Here is a 23,272-nt window from a genome sequence, read left to right as displayed (position 1 = left end):
CTCTCAGCCATCTAGATTCTATCTCATTTTTATTCTTATTGTATTTATTATATTTATAATTATCTTGAATTTTAACTCTGTTTTTATTGTAAACTGCCCAGAGTCCCTCCTTTGGGGGGGAGATGGGCAGTGATAAAATTTGATAAATAAATAAATAAAGAGTACCCAGTTAAACAAATCAGTCAAAAACATTATACTGAAAATTCAAAAGGGTTCACAAACTTTTAAGCACCATTGTATTTGGGTTTTTTCTTCTTTTTATCTACTTGTCTTCCTTTTTTCCCTTTCTTTTTGTTTGATTTGTTGGCTAAATGCCATAATACAATTAAATTGAATTGAACTGCTAGCCCACTGTAAGGACTGAACTGCAATACTCTAGATGTTACTAGTTATTCAAAACAGCTGCAAAACGCTATGATATTCCAATTTATTATTTTTATAGGAAAATATTCAGAACCATATTCTTTTCTGATATACATTATATACTGCAAGTAAGCATTTGTATATGAAATCTCAGTTGGCAATACTTGTATTGCACTTCATATAGTACAATATTCTTTTGACTGTGTTGCCACAAACTAATAGAAATAGTATTTCAGCTATTTTTTTTCTGATCGTAGAAATAATTTATTACATATTGTATATCCAGCTCCATTTTGATAAAGTGGCTTTGTACTATAGGAAGCATCATCTACACATCTTCCTATTTTTGTATAATCCACATAGATTTAGCTAACTAAGTTATTTAACTAAGCAGTTATTTTAGATGTCCTGATATAGCAAAAATGTGTGTGACTGTGATTGCTATATCATGCTGATACATCTTCATAATCTTTTGATACTGTTTTTCCTGTTTTAGATATATTTTGGTAAAAGAGAAAGATACTTACGCATCAAATAACCATTTCACAATAAATACTGTGCATCTAAAACCCCAGAAAGATGTATGCCCCCCTGGAAAGCTTAATGATGTACTTCAAAAACTCTGACTACATCTGCTAATTGTTAATGGCTTAACTAAAGTGGAAACTTTTGAATAACTTATATCATGCTTTCTCAGCTCAAAGTTACAGAAATTACCCAAACCAGCTGGGGTGATAGCCCATTCTTTTCTTCTGGCTTGCCTCTTCTATTAATGATCCCCTTCCATTAATGACCTGCATTTATTAAGTTCTTAATTGTTGGCTAGAAAAACTTGTAGACACCAGTAATGTCCCTAGCTGTACAATAAATGAAAGTATTCCCAATTACTTTAAAAAATAACAGAACAATTGTGTCTCAACTCAATATCAAAGATGCTGGAGAGTCCAAAGTGTTTGAGGTCTCTGCCACCAGGCAGAAGGAAGAGAGGAACAGCATTTCTATTTCCCCCTTCTTGATTTATTTTAGATAGATAGATATAGAGAGATACTGTATTTTGAAATCCCACCTAATAAAACAAATATACCCACTCCTCATTTAGTGAACAAGTTTCATTCCAGTGACGTTGTTGTTAAGCAAAATGGTTGCTAAGTGAACATGTGACTGAGAGATGAGAGAGAGAGAATGACACTGTGAAGATTGCTGGTTGCTGCTGTCTCATTCAGATAAAGTTCTCTTGTACATCAGTGTTACTCTCACCCCAGTGTGTGTTGTTTTTGTGCACGAAATTTGGTTGTAAATGTGTGCATTGGTCGGACAATGAATTTTTTTATTATCGTCGTATTTGTGAATGGTTGCTAAGGTAGTCGCTAAACGAAGAGTGGGTATAGCTTTAACCTGCACCCATTCCAGTTGTGACACTCTTTCTTTCTTTCTTTCTTTGAACAAAAAAATGCAACTTTCAAAGTGGCATATATTTCTGCTAGATGCTATTTTGGTATGAAGAAAACCTAAGCAGTATTGTATAAGCATGCTACTTCATTTTTACCCTTAATTCCTTTGTGTGCTTGTCAACAATTTGCTGAACATTCATATGTGTCTCCTTTTGTGATGCTATAGAAATTATCTGTTGTTCTGCAGCAGCTGTCATTTCTGCTCGGAGTTCCAGAAGTGCCTTGCTCAAAGCCTAAAAATATTATTAAAAAGATAGGGTTGAGCTCTACAAATAAAAAATTAGCTGTACATAAATTAACCCAGAATTTAATTTTATGTAGAACAGGAATTACAACCTTTTCTGGCTGAAGTCTTTGAGTAACATGTTTGGAGTAAACTCCAAAAAGTAATAGATAAAGCCACAGAAAAGTTAATTAGATTTTCTTTACAAGTAATGTTAATTCAATATATATATATTTAATAGAACTATTCAGTAATCTCACATTTAATATTTTCTATTGTATTAAAAAATGTACACGATAGTAACTTTTGAAGATCTCTTGAAGCTGTACAATCTTCAGTTCTCTGAGTGGTATGTTGAAGACTGCTCCCCAAGTAACAGTGATGAGGCAAGATAAAGGCTAAATGGATTTATTTTAGACTAAAATTTATAAAATTCACATTTTGATTAATAAATATAATAAAATACTGTAAGGTTAATATGATTACTTCATATATATAATTATTTTCTTCCATCATGTTAAGTGGACAATTCAGCAGGAAGCACAAGGGAGGGCTGTATGCTGCCCCAGAACTTCAGATCACACATCCTAGTTCAGAATAATTCCTAACTGAACTTACAAGAGTCGGCTCATTATTTGGCTCGAATAGTCATAGCATTCAAGATAGTGCTGTTTCATTAACCCAGCCTTGAAATAAATTATTAACATGACAGTCTAAACCAGGGTTTCTCAACTGGGGTTCCGTGGAATGCTAGGGTTCCACGAGAGGTCACTAGGGATTTCCTGGGAGATCACAATTCAGCCAACTTCACATTAAAGAGGTAAGTTCCATTCTTTATTTTAAGAACACTGTTAATGCATATATGCAGGCCTACACATGAAACAAATATAATTTTGTAACTTGTGGTCTATATTTGTGTCCTAACAGTCAGAAATCACGCTGAGACGAGGAGTAGGTCTCTAGTGTTTATTACTGCTACATAAACGGAATCCTAACAAACTGAAGAAGCGTGGGAAAAACCCAGACAGATAAACCCTGAAAGTTAAGGCGGGTCTGATCTGTGTCTCTTTGAATGGCTGCTTAATTCCTCAGTACTACGCATGCGTTTTCCCCCCTGGATAGAGGCCCCCTCCTGCTCGACATCAGTACTCATGACAATTTGAGCTTGAATGTGCAGGGGTTCCCTGAGGCCTGAAAATTATTTCAAGGGTTTCTCCAGGGTCAAAAAGTTGAGAAAGGCTGGTCTAAAGCAATGTTTATCAACCCTGGCAACTTTAATATGTGTGGACTTCAACTCCCAGAATTCCCCAGCCAGCACCTGAAGTCTAAAATGACCAAGGCAACTCAGGCACCTGAGCAGGTTGAGAGAAAAAGGAAGGAAAGTTCCATCTCTCTCGCAACCAATCACAGAAACCAAGTGGGAGAACACAGGAGGAAAGTTCTACACCAGTATAGAAACACTGAAGTCTGCCAGCTCTGTAAGCAATGTTGGCAGATAGGTAGCTTTTCTGTTTTCATGTATAGTTATTTATTACTGCTTATAAAACGGCTGTGTTTGCATAACATAAGGTAAAGGTAAAGGTTTCCCTTGATGTAAAGTCCAGTCGTGTCCGACTCTAGGGGGCGGTGCTCATCTCCGTTTCTAAGCCTTAGAGCCGGTGTTGTCCGTAGACACTTCCGGGTCATGTGGCCAGCATGACGACACAGAACGCCGTTACCTTCCTGCCGAAGCGGTACCTATTGATCTACTCACATTTGCATGTTTTCGAACTGCTAGGTGAGCAGGAGCTGGGACTAGCAACGGGAGCTCACCCTGCCGCGTGGTTTCGAACCGCTGACCTTCCGATCGGCAGCTCAGAGGTTTAACCCGCAGCGTTAACCAAAAAATTGTTAATGATTGTACCCATCCCCTCCCCAATTCAAAATCTCAAAAAAATGTGAAATAATTCTGGTTTAACAGACAGATAGGAATTGGTTTCTTCAACAATCATACTTACTTTTTGTTGCTTCTCTTTTAAAGCTAGCTGACTCTTCAGTCGTTCCACTAGATTCTTCATTGTAGTTGTTGGAGACCTGATATTTGCTTCTCTTTGGAACTCCAGCTCAGTTTTTACGTTCAGTAATTCTTTCCCCGTTTTGGATAATAAACTCCTTAATTCTTCTATTTCATCTTGAAGTTTTTTCACCCTATCTCCATGCTTCTCATCAAGCCTAGTGCACAGAATAATATATAAAACTGAATTCCACTATTTAAACTGAGCCGAGTCCAGATGGACTAAGAAATATTCAAATATTATTCATAAATATTCCTAATACTGGCCTAGAGGAGTAAATTTATATCAAAATTGTCTCATGGTAACTAAACTCAGCCATGTTGCTAAGATGAGGAGTGAGGCAATGACAATGGCTCTAAAAAAAGGTTATTCAACTAATTTAAAATTTATATAATGATAATCAATTCGAAGTTTAATTATTGATGCAAAACAAGACTCAGTTATAGACTTAGTCAAGAGTTTCTAAAAGACTAACCATGCAGATGTATCACAACTACAGTCTAGACTTACTGGGCCCTGATGTTATCAAACTCCTTGATTTTTACTGCAGTTATTTGCTTTTGCTTCTGTAAGTCAGAGGATGTTTTCTTTAATTTGCTGAGAAGGGAAGCAAGGGAGTTGTCTTGTTCTGCTATAGTTTGTTGCATTTCTGCCAGACGAATTAAATGTTTACTTGCCGGAACAGCTAAAGAAGGTTTTTTAATCAACTCCTGTTGAACAAATACATTGAAATAAATCTTTCTGTACTCATTTATTTCATTTTACCATTTTAACCTTAAAAATCAAACTTCCTTCCCAATACATGTGTAAGAAGGGGTTAATTTAGCTCTTCTCGCTTGCCATTCAGAACATATACATGTCAAAATTAGGAACTTTCAAAGTCACAATTATTTCAATGGGATATTTAAATATTCTCCTTAAAGTCACCATTATAGTGATGTAAGTCTTCAGATCACAGATTTTACTCTTGATACTAAAACAAACAAACAAATGCAAAACACCAGAAATGATATTCTTAAGGTTTCTTGCTAGATAGGATGCATTAATGAAAGATGCTATTGTTTATGTGCAAAATGAAATGCATTCATTCCCTTGTCTTTTCTCACTTAAATTTCCTCAAATCAACAGTTAATAGTGTCAACCTTACCTGTTAGTTCCATCAATAGCTAGCCGCATCATCATCATCATCATCATCATCCCATTTTATTTTTATGCCCTAAGCACCTAATTTAGAAACAAATCAAAATTATTATACTTACTAAGGCTGTTTGCTTGAATTTATTAAAGGAACTGTCAACATGTACATCTAATTTCTGATGCAGAACTCTGAGGTCCTCTTCGTGTTTCTTTGCAATTTCTTCTTGCTCCTAAATAATACAACATTTATATTTCTTATAGCAATAAACTTTATTGATGATTTGAGCTATAAGACATTATCCTTTTTTCATCTAATTAATGAAAACAGATTAATGGAATTACATATTTTTAGATATGTTCAGTAATATATGTTCATTTTGTTTCTCCAGGCATCTTATTCCTCCCAAATCTACTCAAATACTAAATCAGATTAATTATGAAATAAAAAGAAGCCCAAAACAAATCTTCACATTTTCCATTTTCAAAATAGATTATTCACTTCTAATTTTAATGTGTGGCCTACTTAGTATTTTTTCTCCCTTCGTTTCTATTAACTTAATACATCATTCCTTTGTAAGCCTATCTAGGACTTCCTTTCATAAATTATGTTCAAAAATATGCAAGAAAAATAATTGAAATAACAGCAAGATGCCAACTGAAAGCATTGGTATGTACAAATAGTCCCCCACCGCCTAGCCACAAATTCCATTATGAAACCTAAATGTTCGAGCTCTATATTTATTTCAGTGTTCAAAATTCTAATACCTCTCGTGCTTTAGCCAAAAGGTGTTGGTACTTTTTCAGAACTACTTCTTTCTGATTTAATCTAGCTTGCATATTTGCAATGGTCTGGTGTGCAATTTTCAGAGCATGAGGATGGGTAGCAGAGTTATCATCCATCTGGTCTAGCTCTGCTACCAATCTTTCGCTCTCTGATGATGCTGGCAATCGCAGTCTTAGCTCATTTATGACCTTGTCTCGTGACAAGACATTTTGCTCTGCTTTCCACAAAGCGGTTTCTTTTTCTTTCAGCTTCTGAAACCAAAGAAATCCATATTATAGAAAATTATTTATAAAAACAATTTTTAGTAATAAATTCATTTTACATGACATTTCTATCAATTATGCTTTGACAGTGATATGATCAACATTAAATATAAAATGTGTACAGATTATTTAAAAAAAAAATAGGCTTGTAACTTTCTCCAGATTAAAAACACTAGGAGCAGGGCAGGTAGGCAGTTTTGTGGTGGCATGTGTAAAAGAGGGGTGGTAATGGTAGTGGCTTGAGCAAAGAATCGTTACCTTGTCATGGTGCTGGAGCTTGAGCACCTCAGTGATGCCATGAGCTAAACCGTGAAGGGCCACCCAAGACGGGAAGGTCATGACAGAGAGGTCAGACTAAATGCGATCCCTGGGGAACTTAATGGCAACCCACCCCAGTATTCTTGCTGTGAAAACTAAATGGATCAGTACAACCAGAGATATGTTGGTATACCATCAGAAGATGAGACCCCCAGGTCGGAAGATGGTCAAAATGCTACTGGGGAGGAACAGAGGATGAGTTCAACTAGCCCCAGACGTGATGATGCAGCTAGCTCAAAGCTGAAAGGACGGCTAGAGGCTGACTGTGCCGGTGGTGAACGGCGAATCCGATGTTCTAAGGATCAACGCACCATTGGAACCTGGAACGTAAGATCTATGAGCCAGGGCAAATTGGATGTGGATATTGGTGAGATGTCAAGATTAAAGATAGACATTTTGGTGTCAGTGAACTGAAATGGACTGGAATGGGCCACTTCACATCAAATGACCACCAGATCTACTACTGTGGACAAGAGGACCACAGAAGAAATGGAGTAGCCTCCATAATTAATAGTAAAGTGGCTAAAGCAGTGCTTGGATACAATCCAAAAAACGATAGAATGATCTCAATTCAAATTCAGGGCAAGCCATCTAACATCACAGTGATCCAAATATAAGGCCCAACCACAGATGCTGAAGAAGCTGAAGTAGAGCAGTTCTATGAGGATCTGCAGCACCTACTGGACAACACACCTAAAAGAGATGTTATTTTCATCACGGGAGACTGGAATGCTAAGGTGGGCATTCAAATGACACCTGGAATTGCAGGTGAGCATGGCCTGGGAGAACAAAACAAAGCAGGACATAGGCTGATAGAATTTTGCCAAGAGAACTCACTCTGCATAACAAACACTCTCTTCCAACAACCTAAGAGACGGCTTTATACATGGACTTCACCAGATGGACAACACCGAAATCAGATTGACTACATCCTTTGCAGCCAAAGGTGGTGGACATCTATACAGTCGGTAAAAACAAGACCTGGAGCTGACTGTAGTTCCGATCACGACCTTCTTACTGCACAATTTAGGATCAGACTAAAGAGATTAGGGAAGACCCACAGATCAGCTAGATATGAGCTCACTAATATTCCTAAGGAGTATGCAGTGGAGGTGAAGAATAGATTTAAGGGACTGGACTTAGTAGATAGGGTCCCGGAAGAACTATGGACAGAAGTTCGCAACATTGTTCAGGAGGCGGCAACAAAATACATCCCAAAGAAAGAGAAAACCAAGAAGGCAAAGTGGCTGTCTGCTGAGACACTAGAAGTAGCCCAAGAAAGAAGGAAAGCAAAAGGCAACAGTGATAGGGGGAGATATGCCCAATTAAATGCAAAATTCCAGAGGTTAGCCAGAAGAGATAAGGAATTATTTTTAAACAAGGAATGTGTGGAAGTGGAAGAAGACAGTAGAATAGGAAGGACAAGAGACCTCTTCCAGAAAATTAGAAACTTCGGAGGTAAATTCCAGGCAAAAAATGCGTATGATCAAAAACAAAGATGGCAAGGACCTAACAGAAGAAGAAGAGATCAAGAAAAGGTGGCAAGAATATACAGAAGACCTGTATAGGAAGGATAACAATATCGGGGATAGCTTTGACGGTGTGGTCAGTGAGCTAGAGCCAGACATCCTGAAGAGTGAGGTTGAATGGGCCTTAAGAAGCATTGCTAATAACAAGGCAGCAGGAGATGACAGCATCCCAGCTGAACTGTTCAAAATTTTGCAAGATGATGCTGTCAAGGTAATGCATGCTATATGCCAGCAAAGTTGGAAAACACAGGAATGGCCATCAGACTGGAAAAAATCAACTTATATCCCCATACCAAAAAAGGGAAACACTAAAGAATGTTCAAACTATCGAACAGTGGCACTCATTTCACATGCCAGTAAGGTAATGCTCAAGATCCTGCAAGGTAGACTTCAGCAATTCATGGAGCGAGAATTGCCAGATGTACAAGCTGGGTTTAGAAAAGGCAGAGGAACTAGGGACCAAATTGCCAATATCCACTGGATAACGGAAAAAGCCTGTCATGAGTAAGGATGGCGAGCCGCATTCCTTGGTTTTCTGAAGACATTCCAAATGTCTCTTGTTAATTTCTTGTTCCTCCCTCTTTCGATGGGAGTAGGAGTTTGTTAGGATTGATGTCCTAACAGCCAGGAACCACGCTGAGACAAGGAACTGGTCTCTAATGTTTTATTGCTTGTACATAACAGGAATTCTAACAAACTGAAGAACCGTGGGAAAAACCCAGACATATAAACCCCAAAGGTTAAGGCGGTCCCGATCTGTGTCTCTTTGAATGGCTGCCCAATTCCTCAGTGCTATGCATGCGCTTAACAGTCTGGATGGGAGCCCCCTGCTCGCCATCCTTACTCATGACAAAGCCAGGGAGTTTCAGAAAAACATCTATTTCTGTTTTATTGACTATTCTTGTCATGAGTAAGGATGGTGAGCAGGGGGCTCCCTTCCAGACTGTTAAGCGCATGCATAGCACTGAGGAATTGGTGAGCAATAAAACATTAGAGACCAGTTCCCTGTGTCAGAGTGTTTCCTGGGAGTCAGGACAATTCTAAAGCCTTTGACTGTGGACCATAACAAATTGTGGCAAGTTCTTAGCGGTATGGGGATACCAAGTCATCTTGTATGCCTCCTGAAGAATACGACCAAGTAGCAACAGTAAGAACAGGCCACGGAACAACGGACTGGTTTAAGATTGGGAAAGGAGTACGGCAGGGCTGTATACTCTCACCCTACCTATTCAACTTGTACGCAGAACACATCATGCGACATGCTGGGCTTGAGGAATCCAAGGCTGGAGTTAAAATCGCTGGAGGAAACATTAACAATCTCAGATATGCAGATGATACCACTTTGATGGCTGAAAGCGAAGAGGAACTGAGGAGCCTTATGATGAAAGAAAGTGCAAAAGCTGGCTTGCAGCGAAACCTCAAAAAAACCAAGATTATGGCAACCAGCTTGATTGATAACTGGCAAATAGAGGGAGAAAATGTAGAAGCAGTGAAAGACTTTGTATTTCTAGGTGTGAAGATTACTGCAGATGCTGACTGCAGTCAGGAAATCAGAAGACACTTAATCCTTGGGAGAAGAGCAATGACAAATCTCGATAAAATAGTTAAGGGCAGAGACATCACACTGACAACAAATGTCCGCATACTTAAAGCAATGGTGTTCCCCTTAGTAACATATGGCTGCGAGAGCTGGACCGTAAGGAAGGCTGAGCGAAGGAAGATAGATGCTTTTGAACTGTGGTGTTGGAGGAAAATTCTGAGAGTGCCTTGGGCTGCAAGAAGATCAAACCAGTCCATCCTCCAGGAAATAAAGCCAGACTGCTCACTTGAGGGAATGATATTCAAGGCAAAACTGAAATACTTTGGCCACATAATGAGAAGACAGGACACCCTGGAGAAGACGCTGATGCTAGGGAGAGTGGAGGGCAAAAGGAAGAGGGGCCGACCAAGGGCAAGGTGGATGGATGATATTCTAGAGGTGACGGACTCGTCCCTGGGGGAGCTGGGGGTGTTGATGACCAACAGGAAGCTCTGGCGTGGGCTGCTCCATGAAATCACGAAGAGTCGGAAGCGACTAAACGAATAAACAACAATGGTAGTGGAGGCAACTGCAAGAGAAGGAACTCAGGATTTTCTAGAAAACAGCTCTGGAAACAGAAAAAAGAAAAAACAGTAACAGGGAATACTTTGGGGAAAGCTAGCTAGTAAAGTTTTTGCTAGGAATATTTAATTTTATCTTTCACTGAACATTTTATTGTGCTTATATCCTAAAGAATCAGAACCAGTTAGAATATCCAAAATACCAACAGTAATAATTTTATTTTTGATTTTGTCATCATAGCCAAAAAGGAGCAACATTAATTTATCAACTAATAATTCACAAAAATAGTTTAAACCCATATACTAAGGCTTAAATGGTCAGAATGTGATCATTCTTCTGGTTAAAAGTAATCACAAAGAATTTCAATAAAATTGCTTTTTTCAAGAAATCAAATTATGTTTCTATCTTTACCCTGACATTTCATTAACAACATTTTCTGTTTTTCCATTTTCACTTAGGAAAAGTCTGAGAACGCTAATCTGCTCTCAGTTAAAACTCCCAAGCCTCCAGCTATATACTATTTTAAGTGGGAAAAGTATAGTTAAGCATTTGTGAAGTGTAAATAAAAAACATTGCCTATCCCAAAGCTAGCTTGAACAGCTTCTTCGTCTCTCTTGGCTTTATAACACCATTAAAAGCAGAGGATTCAATTAGATGAGTAGTTCTATTACCTCTTCTAAGGATTTGCAGGTGGCTTGTATTTCCAGAATTGTTCGACTTTGTTCTCTGCCTGTTTTAAGAGCTTGCTCAAGCTGATGTGGAAGAGGCAAGCTAGGATCTGGAACTGTACCTGCAGCTTCATTAAACTGTAAAGGAGAGAAATAAATGAAAGATAAAGAAAGCAGCCCCCCCCCCAAATATGGCGCTATCATATGGCATTAAATCAACATAAGTACCTTCTGAGCTGTATTTAGTATGTCCTGTTTCTGACTGTCATATATATCCAGTTGACGTTCTAATTCTACTTCTCTTTTATCCCAGGCCATCTGTCGCTCCTCATGGAACTACAATTAGATAAGAATTTTACATGAAGAATGACATCTAAGAATGACAGATATAGCACACTGAGTTAAATAAACTTATCTGCAAAAAAAATGTATGAGATATTAACAGCAGTAATACCTGCAATATTTCTAAAGTTATATTAATTTTTTGAAGAAAAAAAATGACAGTGCTCCTATTTTTTCGGTACCTTGCCCTGCCGGACAATTTCTTCTTCCAAATTATTGATTGTCTGTTCATATTCAGAGAGGATATTTTTCAAATATTTAATCTCTTCTTTTTTCCTGGATAATTCACGGTTTAGTTTAAGTTCTTGAAGACGAAGTTCTTCAATTTTCACATGCCACTCAATTACCTGATAATTTTTAACAAGTCAAATCTCAACAGTAATTTAAACACCACAATTAATTAATTCCAGTAAAATAGCATAGTAGTCAATTATTGCAACAACTGTTGTAGCTTTTTAGAAAGGAAGTTAAGGCTTTTGAAAGTCCAAGAATATTAACTGGGAATTCTTAATGCACCTATACAAACTTTAGTGCACATCTAATGACATCTTTGGACCATTCTGGTCCAAATTAACAAGATGACTTTATAAAGAAATATAAATGACTGTGCACTACTGAAAAGGATGGAAAGACCTCAAAAATGGGCAGGGGTTGTGGGAATAATATCCAAACCCTGATCTGGCATCATGCAGGATTATATATAAAAGCTTTCAAATTAAGATTGTATGTCTCAAACCTTTTGTGCTCCTCTTGCATCTTTTAAAGTGGCTACTAGTTCTTCTAATCCTTTTAATTTCATCTCCAACTCCACTGCTTTGTTCTCTGCATTTCGACGTTCTTGCTGAGCTTGCTGGACATCTTCCATAGTTTTAAGTTTGTCATTCTGAAGTTGAATCATAGTCTTGGAGAACTTCTCCTGTTGAGCCAGGGGCAAAGCACCACTAAATTGCCTCCGCAATGACTGAACAGTTTGGCGTAAATGTTTGGCTCTGTTTCTCCCTTCAAGTCTTGTATAATATAATGCTTGTTCTTTGTCATCCAATTTCTGCTCTAAGCGCATGTTAGCAATCTCCATCTTCTGAAGTTTTGATGTCGCTGCCTCTAACCTAGTTATAGCTGTAGCCTCACTAACGTGAAGGGCCACAATATGCTGATGTAATTTTGCAATAAGTGTTTTTTCATCTGATTGTGCCTAAAATCCAAACAAAATAAAAATAAATTAAATGTGTTAAAAAAATAATATTGAAAAGAGCATTAAAACAATGTTGGGTATCAGAGATCATACCTGATAGTCCAAAATTTGCATTCTAAGCAATTCCACTTCTTTATCTCTAGATTGTTGCCGATTCGCCAGTGCAGCAACTTGTGTTTTAGCAATATCAGAAAGCTCTCTTAACCTTATGGCAGAAGTAAAATATATTGTAAGGGCTAGAGCAGACAAGGTCAGAAAGAAAGGCATGAGACTAGACTGGCCTGTTAAAATAACAATGCACAGGTATCAACCATTCGTCCTGCTCATAAATGAATGACTCTCAGTCCATTGCAACACATGGAATGGAGAGAAATGTAAGAGTTCACTCCTGAGTCTATTATGTAAATGGTTTGACTCTTTCAGTTTGCAATAGCTGATTTTCTTTGTTATTAAATTAAAAATTAATAAACCAAACGAATGAGGTTACTTTCTAAAGAGACACATGCAAGTTTCCTTTATAAAAGCTACTTCTAAATAATGTTCAAGCTTCCATAGGTTTGTAAAACAGCTTGGCAATAAGAAGAGGTTAATTTTAAAATGAAAACTGTCAAACTGTCTAATACTTTTCCATTAAAAATGATCTTGTGACATATACATATAGGGAAAAGATGATCTATCAACACACTCCCTCCTTTTTCAGCAAAGAGATACAAATAGTTTTACACTTACTTTGATATCTCAACCTTCAGTTCAGTTTCACTTTTCTCCAGCTCCATTATTCGACGTTTATCTGCGTCACTTACTGCTTTACTCACGCTGCTTGACAGTTCATCTCGCAAAGACTGTTCTACCTTCTGTGCTTCGAGGTTGATTTTTGTAAGCTAAGACAAGATCAAACTGAAATGAATTTTACTGAGATAATACAAAACAAATTCTTGATATACATCTGGACAATTTCTATCATGTATGTTTTTATGACATTCCTAGACATAAAGAATAAGATTTACAGCACAGTCATCTGGCTAAGGCTCAGGATTTAAGTCCAGCTTTAATTTAGTTGCATTTGTAACTCCTTGTGACTTACTAAACTAGAAGAAAACACACTTCAAGATACAGTCAGTCTATATCAATTGTATATTTCACTCAGCATATGGCATACTTGCCAAAAAGGCTAGGTACACTCTCTTAATACAATTACATCAAAAATGAATATATTTCATAGCATATTGTTTTACAACTGCCTATCTAGTTAAGGAATTATGTATGAAATCATCAACCTCTCTACAAATACTGAAATAAAGATATAGTAAAGTGCATGGCAGCTAGGCTGAATCTAATCTTCTGACAAGAGGTGAAAAGACACACATATATATTTAATCTGATAACTGTTTATACTGTCAGAACTTGGGAAGTTACATTACAACATAAGACATTTCTCTCTGAAATGCATGCAGCAGGAGTTTAATTTTTTAATGTGAGACGTAGCAAACAACGTTGTAAAAGTAATTTGTTTTACAGGGGTTATAAGCCATTACAATCACAACTGATACTGATGATACAAAGCTTTAATTATTTTCATCCAATCCATTACTCAAAAGACAGGAATGAATGACAGAAACCTGAAGTAGCAATGAGATCAACTTAGATTCCAAAAGCAAAGTCACTTACAGTACAATCCCTTGCATATTTACTTGAAATATATCTCACTGAATTAAATGGGAGCTGCCAGCACGTAAATGTGTATATTATTGCACCTTTTACTTCTGTATTATCTTGAGCATATACATGCTCTCCATTTTAATCAACTGTCTCTAAAAGCCTCTATCATCAACATAACTTTAAAAAGCCAACAGTTAACTCAATGACAGATTTACAAATACAATAGCAGTCTGTAATTGTATCAAACATTTTATACAAGCTTTGTAAATAAAGCTTAGTAACAACCTCAGCAAATTTTGTTTCCAGTTCAAGGTTACGCTCTTCCACGTGTTTTAATGTATTTCGTAGGTGTTCATACATTCTCTGAGAATGCTCTGCCCTCTGTCTTTCATTTAGTTCCTTCATTTCAAGCATAGTAATTTTCTTAGAAATAGAAACAATCTCACTGTTGGTTATGGCCTTTGTAGCCTTGTCTGCAACACTGTCTCCTAATAACAACAACAGTAATAATAATATCACAATAATAATAATATCACAATATAATGCTACTCGTGTGCATCACATACTTTAAACAGAAATAAAAAAAAATAATGCCTGTGTTACAGAAGAAAGAGACAATATATTCAAATTTTCCAAAATATTTATTCTTTTAATATAAAAGGGAGCAGGAATAAACTAGTATAATCCAAGTGACCTAACCAAAATGTGGGACAATTATAGCAGATTAATTATTTGCTGATGAACTACTCTCATTTGTGAGTTCAACATACCTCATTTTTTTCAGTGAAGGCAGAATAAACCAAAATCTTTTCCAAGATTTTATCAAGAAAAAGGACAAGACACCTAACATATGTTATCATTCTAATACAGCAAAAAGGAAACAGAGATATAATATACCTAAATCCTATGTTCTTTACTCAACCCAATTTACTCAATTAAATGGATGTAATTAAGAAACTTACTCTTGGCAAACTTAGAATGTAAAACTGGTATTCCATCACTTCCAAAGTAAGAAGAAAAAAATATACAAACTTGTAAATTTGCTAGGTTTACAGAAAAAGAGTAAAATGCATCACCATATTCTTTTACAGTCACTATGTGCTTACCAAATTTTGTTGTTTGTTCCCATGCTTGTTCAATTGTATGAAGTTTCTCTTTTGTGATTTCTAGTTCCTTATTTAAAGATTCTATCTGATTTTTCAGAGATGCGTTCTCACGCTATGAAGGAACATGTGAAGATACATTATTTTTCTACTGTAAATATAATTTGAATGAAACTATAGTACTGATAGTTCTATATTGGTCTGACTGAAATATACTTTGACTCTGTCTGCAGTTTTCATGGGGCAGCTCCATGAAGATCCCTTTTCAATTCTTGTTGATAATGAAGTATCCTACTGCATCTGCTGCCAGCTTGAAAAGTAAATGAAGGATGAAGGGAACTATATAAAGTTTGTTCAATGTAATATAATATAAATAACATCACCTCCAGGTGTTCCATATTGTTTGTTCTTTGAACAAGCAAGTTATCTTTTTGAAGCATATCCCTGTATTTAGCAGCTAACTCGTTATATTGTTTATTAGCCATTTCAAGGTCATTTACAGGTACACTGTCATCCAACACTTTTTGCAATGCTGCTATCTTGAAAGTTGCCATTTCCTAAATTAAAAAAGGGAAAATGTTTTTAGAATATGAGAGCTTAAATACGTGGAACTTGCAGCTCAGTGGCAGCTTGTCGCTGAGGCAAGCTGAAGTCAGTAGCACAGTAGCAACCACAGGGCAGTCGAAAGAGGCAAGAATGCTGTCACAGCATTGTGACCCAAGCCCTGCCCCTCTTATATGTGCATTGACATCACATGCACATATAAAGGGACAGAGCTTTGATCATGATGCTACGAACACCATCTTGCCTCTTTTTGATCTCTGATGATGCCAGTGGTGTTCCAGCAGGAAACTAATGTTGAGCAATGGAACAAGCCTTCCCCTATGGAAACATTCTGAGAGCGGTTAGAACCTGCAGAACATCAAGTGGCCTGCTGCAGCATTGCCCAGTCCCATCTGGCCATGGGGCTCGGTAGTTTCAAGGCTCTTTCTCCTTTGACTGCTAGTGAGATCAGTTTTAGTTTTTTCTAAGATCCAAGAAAATTGACCTTGTAGTATTCCTCCCATGAGGTCACTATTTACACTGGTAAACCTATACAGTGCACTTTCACTCCCACTACAACAATCCTCCTACAAATAACCTTACTTCCCATCCCAGTCTCATTCCTCCCATACTTACATGCTTCTCCCCCCACCCCCACTCCCAAAATCATGCCTCCTACAATTTCCTTCCTCCTCTCCTCTTTCCTTACCTCCACACTTGCTGGAGAGCACTTTGCCATTCTTGATAGCATCAGCCACAATGACCACTCTTGGAAGATCTGCTGTTTTCAGAGTTGGCAGCAGTGCTATCCAGCAAGCACAAAGTAAGAGAAGGGCAACAAACAGAAGAAGAGCAGAGGAGGATGAGAATCCAATTTTAGCCAGGAGGATGGGGTGAGAGGGGCAGGCAGCAGAGGGGAAATATCCCCATCTGCAATCCTTTATAACCACTGGAAGATATGAAGAACCAGATTAGGGACAGAAAGTCATGGAGAAAATCTACCTACGTGATTGCTAAGAGTCAACACCAACTTGATGGCACATAATCAATCAATTCATGTATAACTGAGCTACACAATGTGATGCACAAACTTGGATAGCGTAACACATACTTTGAACCTTTGCAAAGATCCAATTTTTTCTCCAACTGTCACCTCCATCGATGTCATCTCAGTCTTCATTTTCTCATTCTCTTTGCGAAGATACCTTTCCATTTCAAGTAATGTTGCGTATTGTCTTGTCACTGATCTTTCATTGACTCTCAGAACAGTTATTTTTCTACTATAATCGGCAAATAGTTGTTTAGTATCATTACTATCCTTTTCAAGTGCATCTAATAAATCCTGTGGAAAGTTTTCCAATATTACAGATATTGTAGTCAACATTTGGTAACCATGTCACTCATGCACAATTAACAGGTTCTGTATTAAGAAGTTTCATTTGTACCGCCAATCTACTCCACCTTTGCCCAGACCCAAGCACTTTTCAAAAATATCTATTCAGAGAACAAGGTACATTAACAGCTAGGAAAACAGCTTTTCCTTCCTGCTCCTCTTTATCTCTAGAGATGAAGTAAAGGGAAAAGGGAAAACCTCAACAAATCAAAGATCTCTTGCTAATACTGTGGGCAGAAGTTATATGATATTCTTAGCATAGTATAGTTAACAAGCATTACATAATTAACATTTTCTCTATTTTGATATATGTATGTTAAAATTTACTACATCCAAAGGAAAATAATCTGCTTACAGAATATTCTTTTATTTTTATATCATCTTGCTCCTTCTGATACTCGAATCTTTTCTTTTCCTGTAGTATTTTTTCATTATCAGCTTGCCAGTGCTCCCTTTCACTAAAAAAGAGATGCTTTTAAATAAATGTATACATTTCTTTTTATCAGCTAGTAAAATACCTTTTTAACAAGTTATGTGGGTTCCTAAGTTTGAAAGTTCAGATCAAAATGTTATGAACAATTTCTCAAAAAGAATTAATTGATGAAGAAAACAGAACTTGCAAGGAAGAACTTTATTAACTGAATGTTTTTGGTATCACAAATTGTTCAATTTGTTTAGCCCTTCATTTTTTTTAATCCAAAGACTAAACAACACTCTTGTTCAAACAATCAATATTATAATAGCAGAGCAGAATACAATGCAGATGAACTAACTTTGCAAAACCATAACTCAATATAATGTGTAAATTTAGCAAAAGAAAGAACACATTTCATAAGCCAAATAAAAAGCACTACTTAATTTTGGTCTACTGGTTAAAGCACCAAGCTAGAAACCAGGAGACTGTGAGTTCTAGTCCTGCCTAAGGCATGAAAGCTGGCTGGGTGACCCTGGGCCAGTCACTCTCTTTCAGCCCAACTCACCTCACAGGGTTATTGTTGTAGGGAAAATAGGAGGGGGAATGAGTATTAGGTATGTTCACCACCTTCAGTTATTTATAAAAATAATAAAGGCAGCATAGTAAGTAAGTAAGTAAATAAATAAATATTTTACTTAGCAGTGTTAATACACTACTTAATTAAATTTAAAAGTGTTCAGGGTTAGATCTTGGACCTGAAGAGAGGAGAAGAAATTCTTATCAGGTACAGTACCTGAAGGCAATTTTGGTATACACAAACAATTGAGTTGAGAAACCACCTAATCTAGAGAGGGTCTAGTATGCTGAACCTGATGTTGAATACAACAAGGTATCAAATGTCCTACTCATTTGCCTCTTCTGTCATATTCAACCACAATAACTACAAGTCTTAGCCAGAAAAAAGCTAAGATTGTCATGATTTGAAAATGTTCCCTTTTTTGAGACAATATTATTTAGTTTTTAAAGTTTGTAATTTGGCAATATGACCCTCTACAGCAGCAAAGCCTACTAGTAAGTTGAGTTGAGTTTATTACGGTCATAGGTCAGCTTAAAAAACTACCAGACAAAAATTTCATTTGTTCCCTTAACCTAAGATATTTTGACTTTCCAATCAAAGGAATCTGTAGGAAAAATTACTATACCTTTGATATTCTTTATACAGCAAGCCTTGTTGGTGGCGGATAACTGCAAATTTTCTTTTATATTCTTCTATTGCTTCTTCTAATTTTTTGAAGAGCTGTTCTTTATTTTCAAGTTCCTAATGATACACTTAAATTAAAAATATGATACTTCTCCACTTCAGCTCCAGTGTTACTATTTAGAACACTGTCTTCTTAAAGTTAAGGGTTTGTGAATTAATAATTAACAATGGATTTAACTGTATAAACATCTGTTAACAAAAAGTCCTATGCTCATTTTGTGCAGGCATAATATTTTGTGTGTGTATAATATACTGTATAACATATTATATATAATACACATATAAAACTATATGTATTATATAATAAACATACATAATGAAATAAAATCAATATATAAAGAACTTAGCAAAAATGCAGAAATATTAAATATTTAATAAAATTAGTAAAAATAATAATAATAATATAAAACATGGCTTGTCTGTAACTAGTTTTTAGGAAATAAATATTAATTGCAAAGCTACTAAGTTTAACTCTCATGAGTGAAAAAACTGTATGTGCAAGCTGTTACAGAAGTCTTGTTCAGCTTTCTAATGACTGTATTCTATATATGGAAAAAAACCTGACAGGTTGGACATATTGAAATATATATGCTATTCAGTTTAATGTTATCTACCTGCAAAAGGTGTATTAAATATTCATTCTGGGAATTAATTATGTTCACACTAGAAGGAGACATCCCTTCTGGAAGATTTACTGATTTGAATACTCTGCTGGCACCTTCTGATTGTTTCAGCACATCAATTTCATTTTCTAGATTTGCAATCTGAAAAATAAATGTTAGAAAATAACAGTGCAGGGAGAAAAAAAAATCTCAGAAATCTTTCAAATTTTACTTAGCTCATCTCACTAAAACTACTGGAAATTTCCATGGTCACAATTTAGAAAAACCTTCCCTGGAGTGCACAGTACCAAATCATACTATATGTAAGACTTCATATATTTTAACAGCTTTCAAACAAGTCCAGCAGAAGAGCACTTGCAACATCACTACATGGATCACCACACGCAAGCATAGTTCAGTAATGCAGTCCACACACAAACAAGCAACATTCAACTAAGAAATTCCATTAATCATAGTTTGCAACACAAGGAGCTCTGACTGGGAACCCATGTAACATTTTTCTGGCAGCAGCAGAGATAATTTCGAGAGCCAAGGTAGGCCACATACTTTTGTACTTGCTTTGGCTAGCTGGTTAGAAAAGTTTACTGCTTCTTTCCGGGCTTCTCTCAGTTCTTTCCGTAATTCTTCATTTCGGCCTGTCAGTTGGTCCACTTGAGCCTTCAAATGCAAGCTGGCATCAAAAGTTCCTTCTGTATTCCTTAATTCAATTGCCTGTCAACAATTCATTCGTCCCAAAAATAAGTATTTTCGTTCAGATTATGGAAACTTTTCAATCCCCCCAAAATAATAGAAATCTATTAGTTGTCCAAGTATTCCACAAGATCTGCTAATATATATAATGCAGAGATAGAGAACTAGTGCTCTCCTGTGATGGAATGTGTTCCCTCCTTCCTGGGAATCAGCGGCAGCACCGAAATCTACCACAACTCCAGAAGTTTTGGAGTATGATTCCCATAATCTGTAACTATAATGTCCGGTGTTATTAGATTTATAGATTAATGCCTCTGAAACTTATCTAATAGCTTGGGCCTAATATATTGCAAATTCAATTAATGCTTATAGCTTTAAATTAAGTTTAAATTAAAGCTATAATTTAAAGTCTTGAAGAGTGATTTCTATGATGAGATGAAAGACATACCACCAAAGTGCAATCAATAAAAAGCATATCACCTATGAAAACAGACACCAACACTATTCTATAACTCTCCTAGAAGGAAAACTCTGTAGAATGAGGAAAACAAGAGAGATCAATTAGTGTGCAAACTAAACTGCAGTACTCCAATTTCCAAAAGATTAGCAAGAAATTAAAAGGGAAAAAGCATTCACTAGAGATTTTTCTTCTTTCTCCAAGGTAGATATGGGGATGAAGGAGGTCGCTGAGTTTGGTCTCTTTTGCAACCCTTTTGCATTTGTCTTTGCCCCTATCTTATCCCAAGCCACTACTTTGTACCTGTCTTCACTAACAAAGCAACAACAAGTAGCTTGGTAAGATTCAGCCTGCCTATCCCTGCTTTGGAGCATTTGAAACACTTTGTCTAAGTTATAAGCACAAAAGTGGAGCAAGATGATATTAATATTGCTGATCATGGCTATGGGCAAATGCATGAAAGACTGATGATGTACAACTCACTTCCACAGCCCTTACAGTAGATAGTATACCATGCACAGCGTGATCAGATTATACTGTATTTTCGCAGGACGGACTGCAGCACTCCCAGCAACTACCTACTACCTTTCTCAGCTATCTTTTTTCCAGTCTCTTCTGATAAAGGGGAAAAGGTTGACTCCTCCAGGTAGATCATAATCCCAAACTATTCACTATAGACAGGAAAAGATGGTGCTAGTAAGTACATGTGCCATGCCTTCTAGGTAACAAGAATTAGAGGAGAAGCAACATTCTTAGGAATTCTGTCAAGAAATGTAAGCACTTACCAGGTTTTATTGTTGCTATAGTTAGTTTTAAATTTCGTAACACTTTCAGCCATATTCAGCAAGAGGCATAATGGATATATTTTCCTATTTCATGTGCTATTTCTAATGAATTGTTCAACATGAAATTCAATTAATTATCAAAGAGATTCAAGCTAAATAATTAAAATAAAAGAAGAAACTCACATTTACTAATCGCTCCAGACTAGGAATCATAAGAGCAGTTTCTCCATCTTTCACACCAGAATCTTTTTGCATATCCTTTATCGCTTGCAAAATTTCTTTCATGCCTTGTTCAAGGTGCTTATTTTCTTGTACTAATTCTTTCACTACAATTACAACACATACTGTTCACATCTGGACACCATGGAATGGAACAATGTTATATTCGTACTGTACATATTTTTAATAGACAGGCTTGAAACAGTGACTTGTGTCCTTATCACCACTTGGTTGTACTGTACTATATTGGGCTGCATTTGAAGTCCACAGAGAAGCTTCACTTAGTCCAGAAAGCAATAGTTGCTGGCGGTTGCGAGGGCAATCTGGTTGCAATATCTGTTGGCAAGTACTTGCCAACATGAACACATTACCCTTCTGCTCCAGGCCTGCATTGGATTCCTGTTGCCTCAGGAAACAAATCAGAAATTGGTTGTGACCCTGAGAGCCCCATATGGCTTGGCACTGAAGCATCTCCAGGACTGTCTCCTCCACTCACTGTCAACCCACCAAATGCAGCACTCTTGTGAAAATCTACTCATATCCCCGTTTCTGTGAGACTAGGGGGCTCGAGGGTCACAAATGTTGTTTCTCTGTGGTGATGCAAATGCTATGGAACTCCCTGCCTCCTGAAATCTGATCAACTCACATGTTGTTAGGCTTCAGGAAATTATTAAAAACACAATTGCTTGGTTTATAGATGACCTAATTTTATTCCTTTTTGGTTGGTTGCTTTATGATTTTATCGGTCATTTAATTTTAGGGCTGTTTACCATTTATTGTTATATATCTTTAATTGTACTGTGGACATTTCTTATGGCATCAACTTCCTCATGGTAGAGCTTGCCATCCTCTGGTTCATGTAAAGGTTTGAAAGATTTAAAACACAGACCAAGTTGATCTGTTAACTGTTGCACAGCTTAAATGTACTTATATTTCTTGTGGGAATTATAAACCCTTAGATGTTCTTTATCAAAATTACAGTTCAGCTTTATCAGTCAACAATTATTTTGAAGTTTATTTCTCTATTGACTTTAAGTGATCAAGCCCCAAGCGCACTACGGGCACAATTAGAAAGCTATTATTCAACCCTTTTAATATCATGGCAGAAGCTTGGCTCCTTTTTTAGCCATAATTCTATTATATTTCCAGCATTAAAGGTTGCAAGATATATTTGGAAAACATTGAGAAGGAAGTACAATTCCAACCCTTATTCATGCAATTATGTTACACTTTGGGATAACCCCGAGTTATTGAAAAAAAGGAAAGTGGGTTTTCTAAAACTGGAGATAGTATATTCAATTAAAACACCTCCTGATTGCATAATTTAGTCCAGACATTTAGCAGCAACTAAAACTCCTGAATTTCTCTCAGCACTGAAATGTGTTTTGGATTATCTTAAACCTACAGTATTTTTTAAAATACAATTAAAGATTACTGCTATGGAAAGTATTAGTTATCTGCAAGAACTCTGAAAAAGGTACTGGAATACTCCCAAAGAACATTGTTATAATCTTAAGAAGTTAATTCAGTTCAATTTTTTTTCACATTTATTGGACACCCCAAGGAAATTTTTAAAGGAGTTTCTGATTTCTGCACTATTCTGGAAGTATAAAATGATGGATGAGATACTTGCATATATGATATGAACTTGTTCTGTTATTATTCTGTTTTGATCTAATGTCTGCATGTTTTTTAATTT

General features: G+C 36.6%; 1 protein-coding gene across 1 annotated transcript in view; it reads right to left on the bottom strand.

Annotated features, from left to right (window-relative positions):
- Positions 1 to 23,272, bottom strand: part of CEP290 (centrosomal protein 290) — a 58,258-nt gene that overhangs the window by 13,457 nt on the left and 21,529 nt on the right. Inside the window, exons 21-40 of the mRNA XM_063308959.1 lie at positions 21,538 to 21,680; positions 19,969 to 20,133; positions 19,414 to 19,563; positions 18,741 to 18,856; positions 17,479 to 17,581; positions 16,842 to 17,072; positions 15,571 to 15,744; positions 15,191 to 15,302; positions 14,370 to 14,572; positions 13,155 to 13,306; positions 12,519 to 12,630; positions 11,970 to 12,425; positions 11,416 to 11,580; positions 11,120 to 11,227; positions 10,895 to 11,029; positions 5,994 to 6,263; positions 5,351 to 5,458; positions 4,602 to 4,801; positions 4,035 to 4,248; positions 1,910 to 2,047 (exon numbers count right to left, since the gene is read on the bottom strand). Of these exons, the coding sequence (XP_063165029.1) occupies positions 1,910 to 2,047; positions 4,035 to 4,248; positions 4,602 to 4,801; positions 5,351 to 5,458; positions 5,994 to 6,263; positions 10,895 to 11,029; positions 11,120 to 11,227; positions 11,416 to 11,580; positions 11,970 to 12,425; positions 12,519 to 12,630; positions 13,155 to 13,306; positions 14,370 to 14,572; positions 15,191 to 15,302; positions 15,571 to 15,744; positions 16,842 to 17,072; positions 17,479 to 17,581; positions 18,741 to 18,856; positions 19,414 to 19,563; positions 19,969 to 20,133; positions 21,538 to 21,680 (3,455 nt within the window). The remainder of the gene's footprint in view (positions 1 to 1,909; positions 2,048 to 4,034; positions 4,249 to 4,601; positions 4,802 to 5,350; positions 5,459 to 5,993; positions 6,264 to 10,894; positions 11,030 to 11,119; positions 11,228 to 11,415; positions 11,581 to 11,969; positions 12,426 to 12,518; positions 12,631 to 13,154; positions 13,307 to 14,369; positions 14,573 to 15,190; positions 15,303 to 15,570; positions 15,745 to 16,841; positions 17,073 to 17,478; positions 17,582 to 18,740; positions 18,857 to 19,413; positions 19,564 to 19,968; positions 20,134 to 21,537; positions 21,681 to 23,272) is intronic.

This window comes from Candoia aspera, chromosome 7 (assembly GCF_035149785.1).
Source record: "Candoia aspera isolate rCanAsp1 chromosome 7, rCanAsp1.hap2, whole genome shotgun sequence".
NCBI classification, from domain to species: domain Eukaryota; kingdom Metazoa; phylum Chordata; class Lepidosauria; order Squamata; family Boidae; genus Candoia; species Candoia aspera.
The sequence above is the reverse complement of the archived record's forward strand: the minus strand, read 5'-3'. Positions and strand labels throughout refer to the sequence as shown.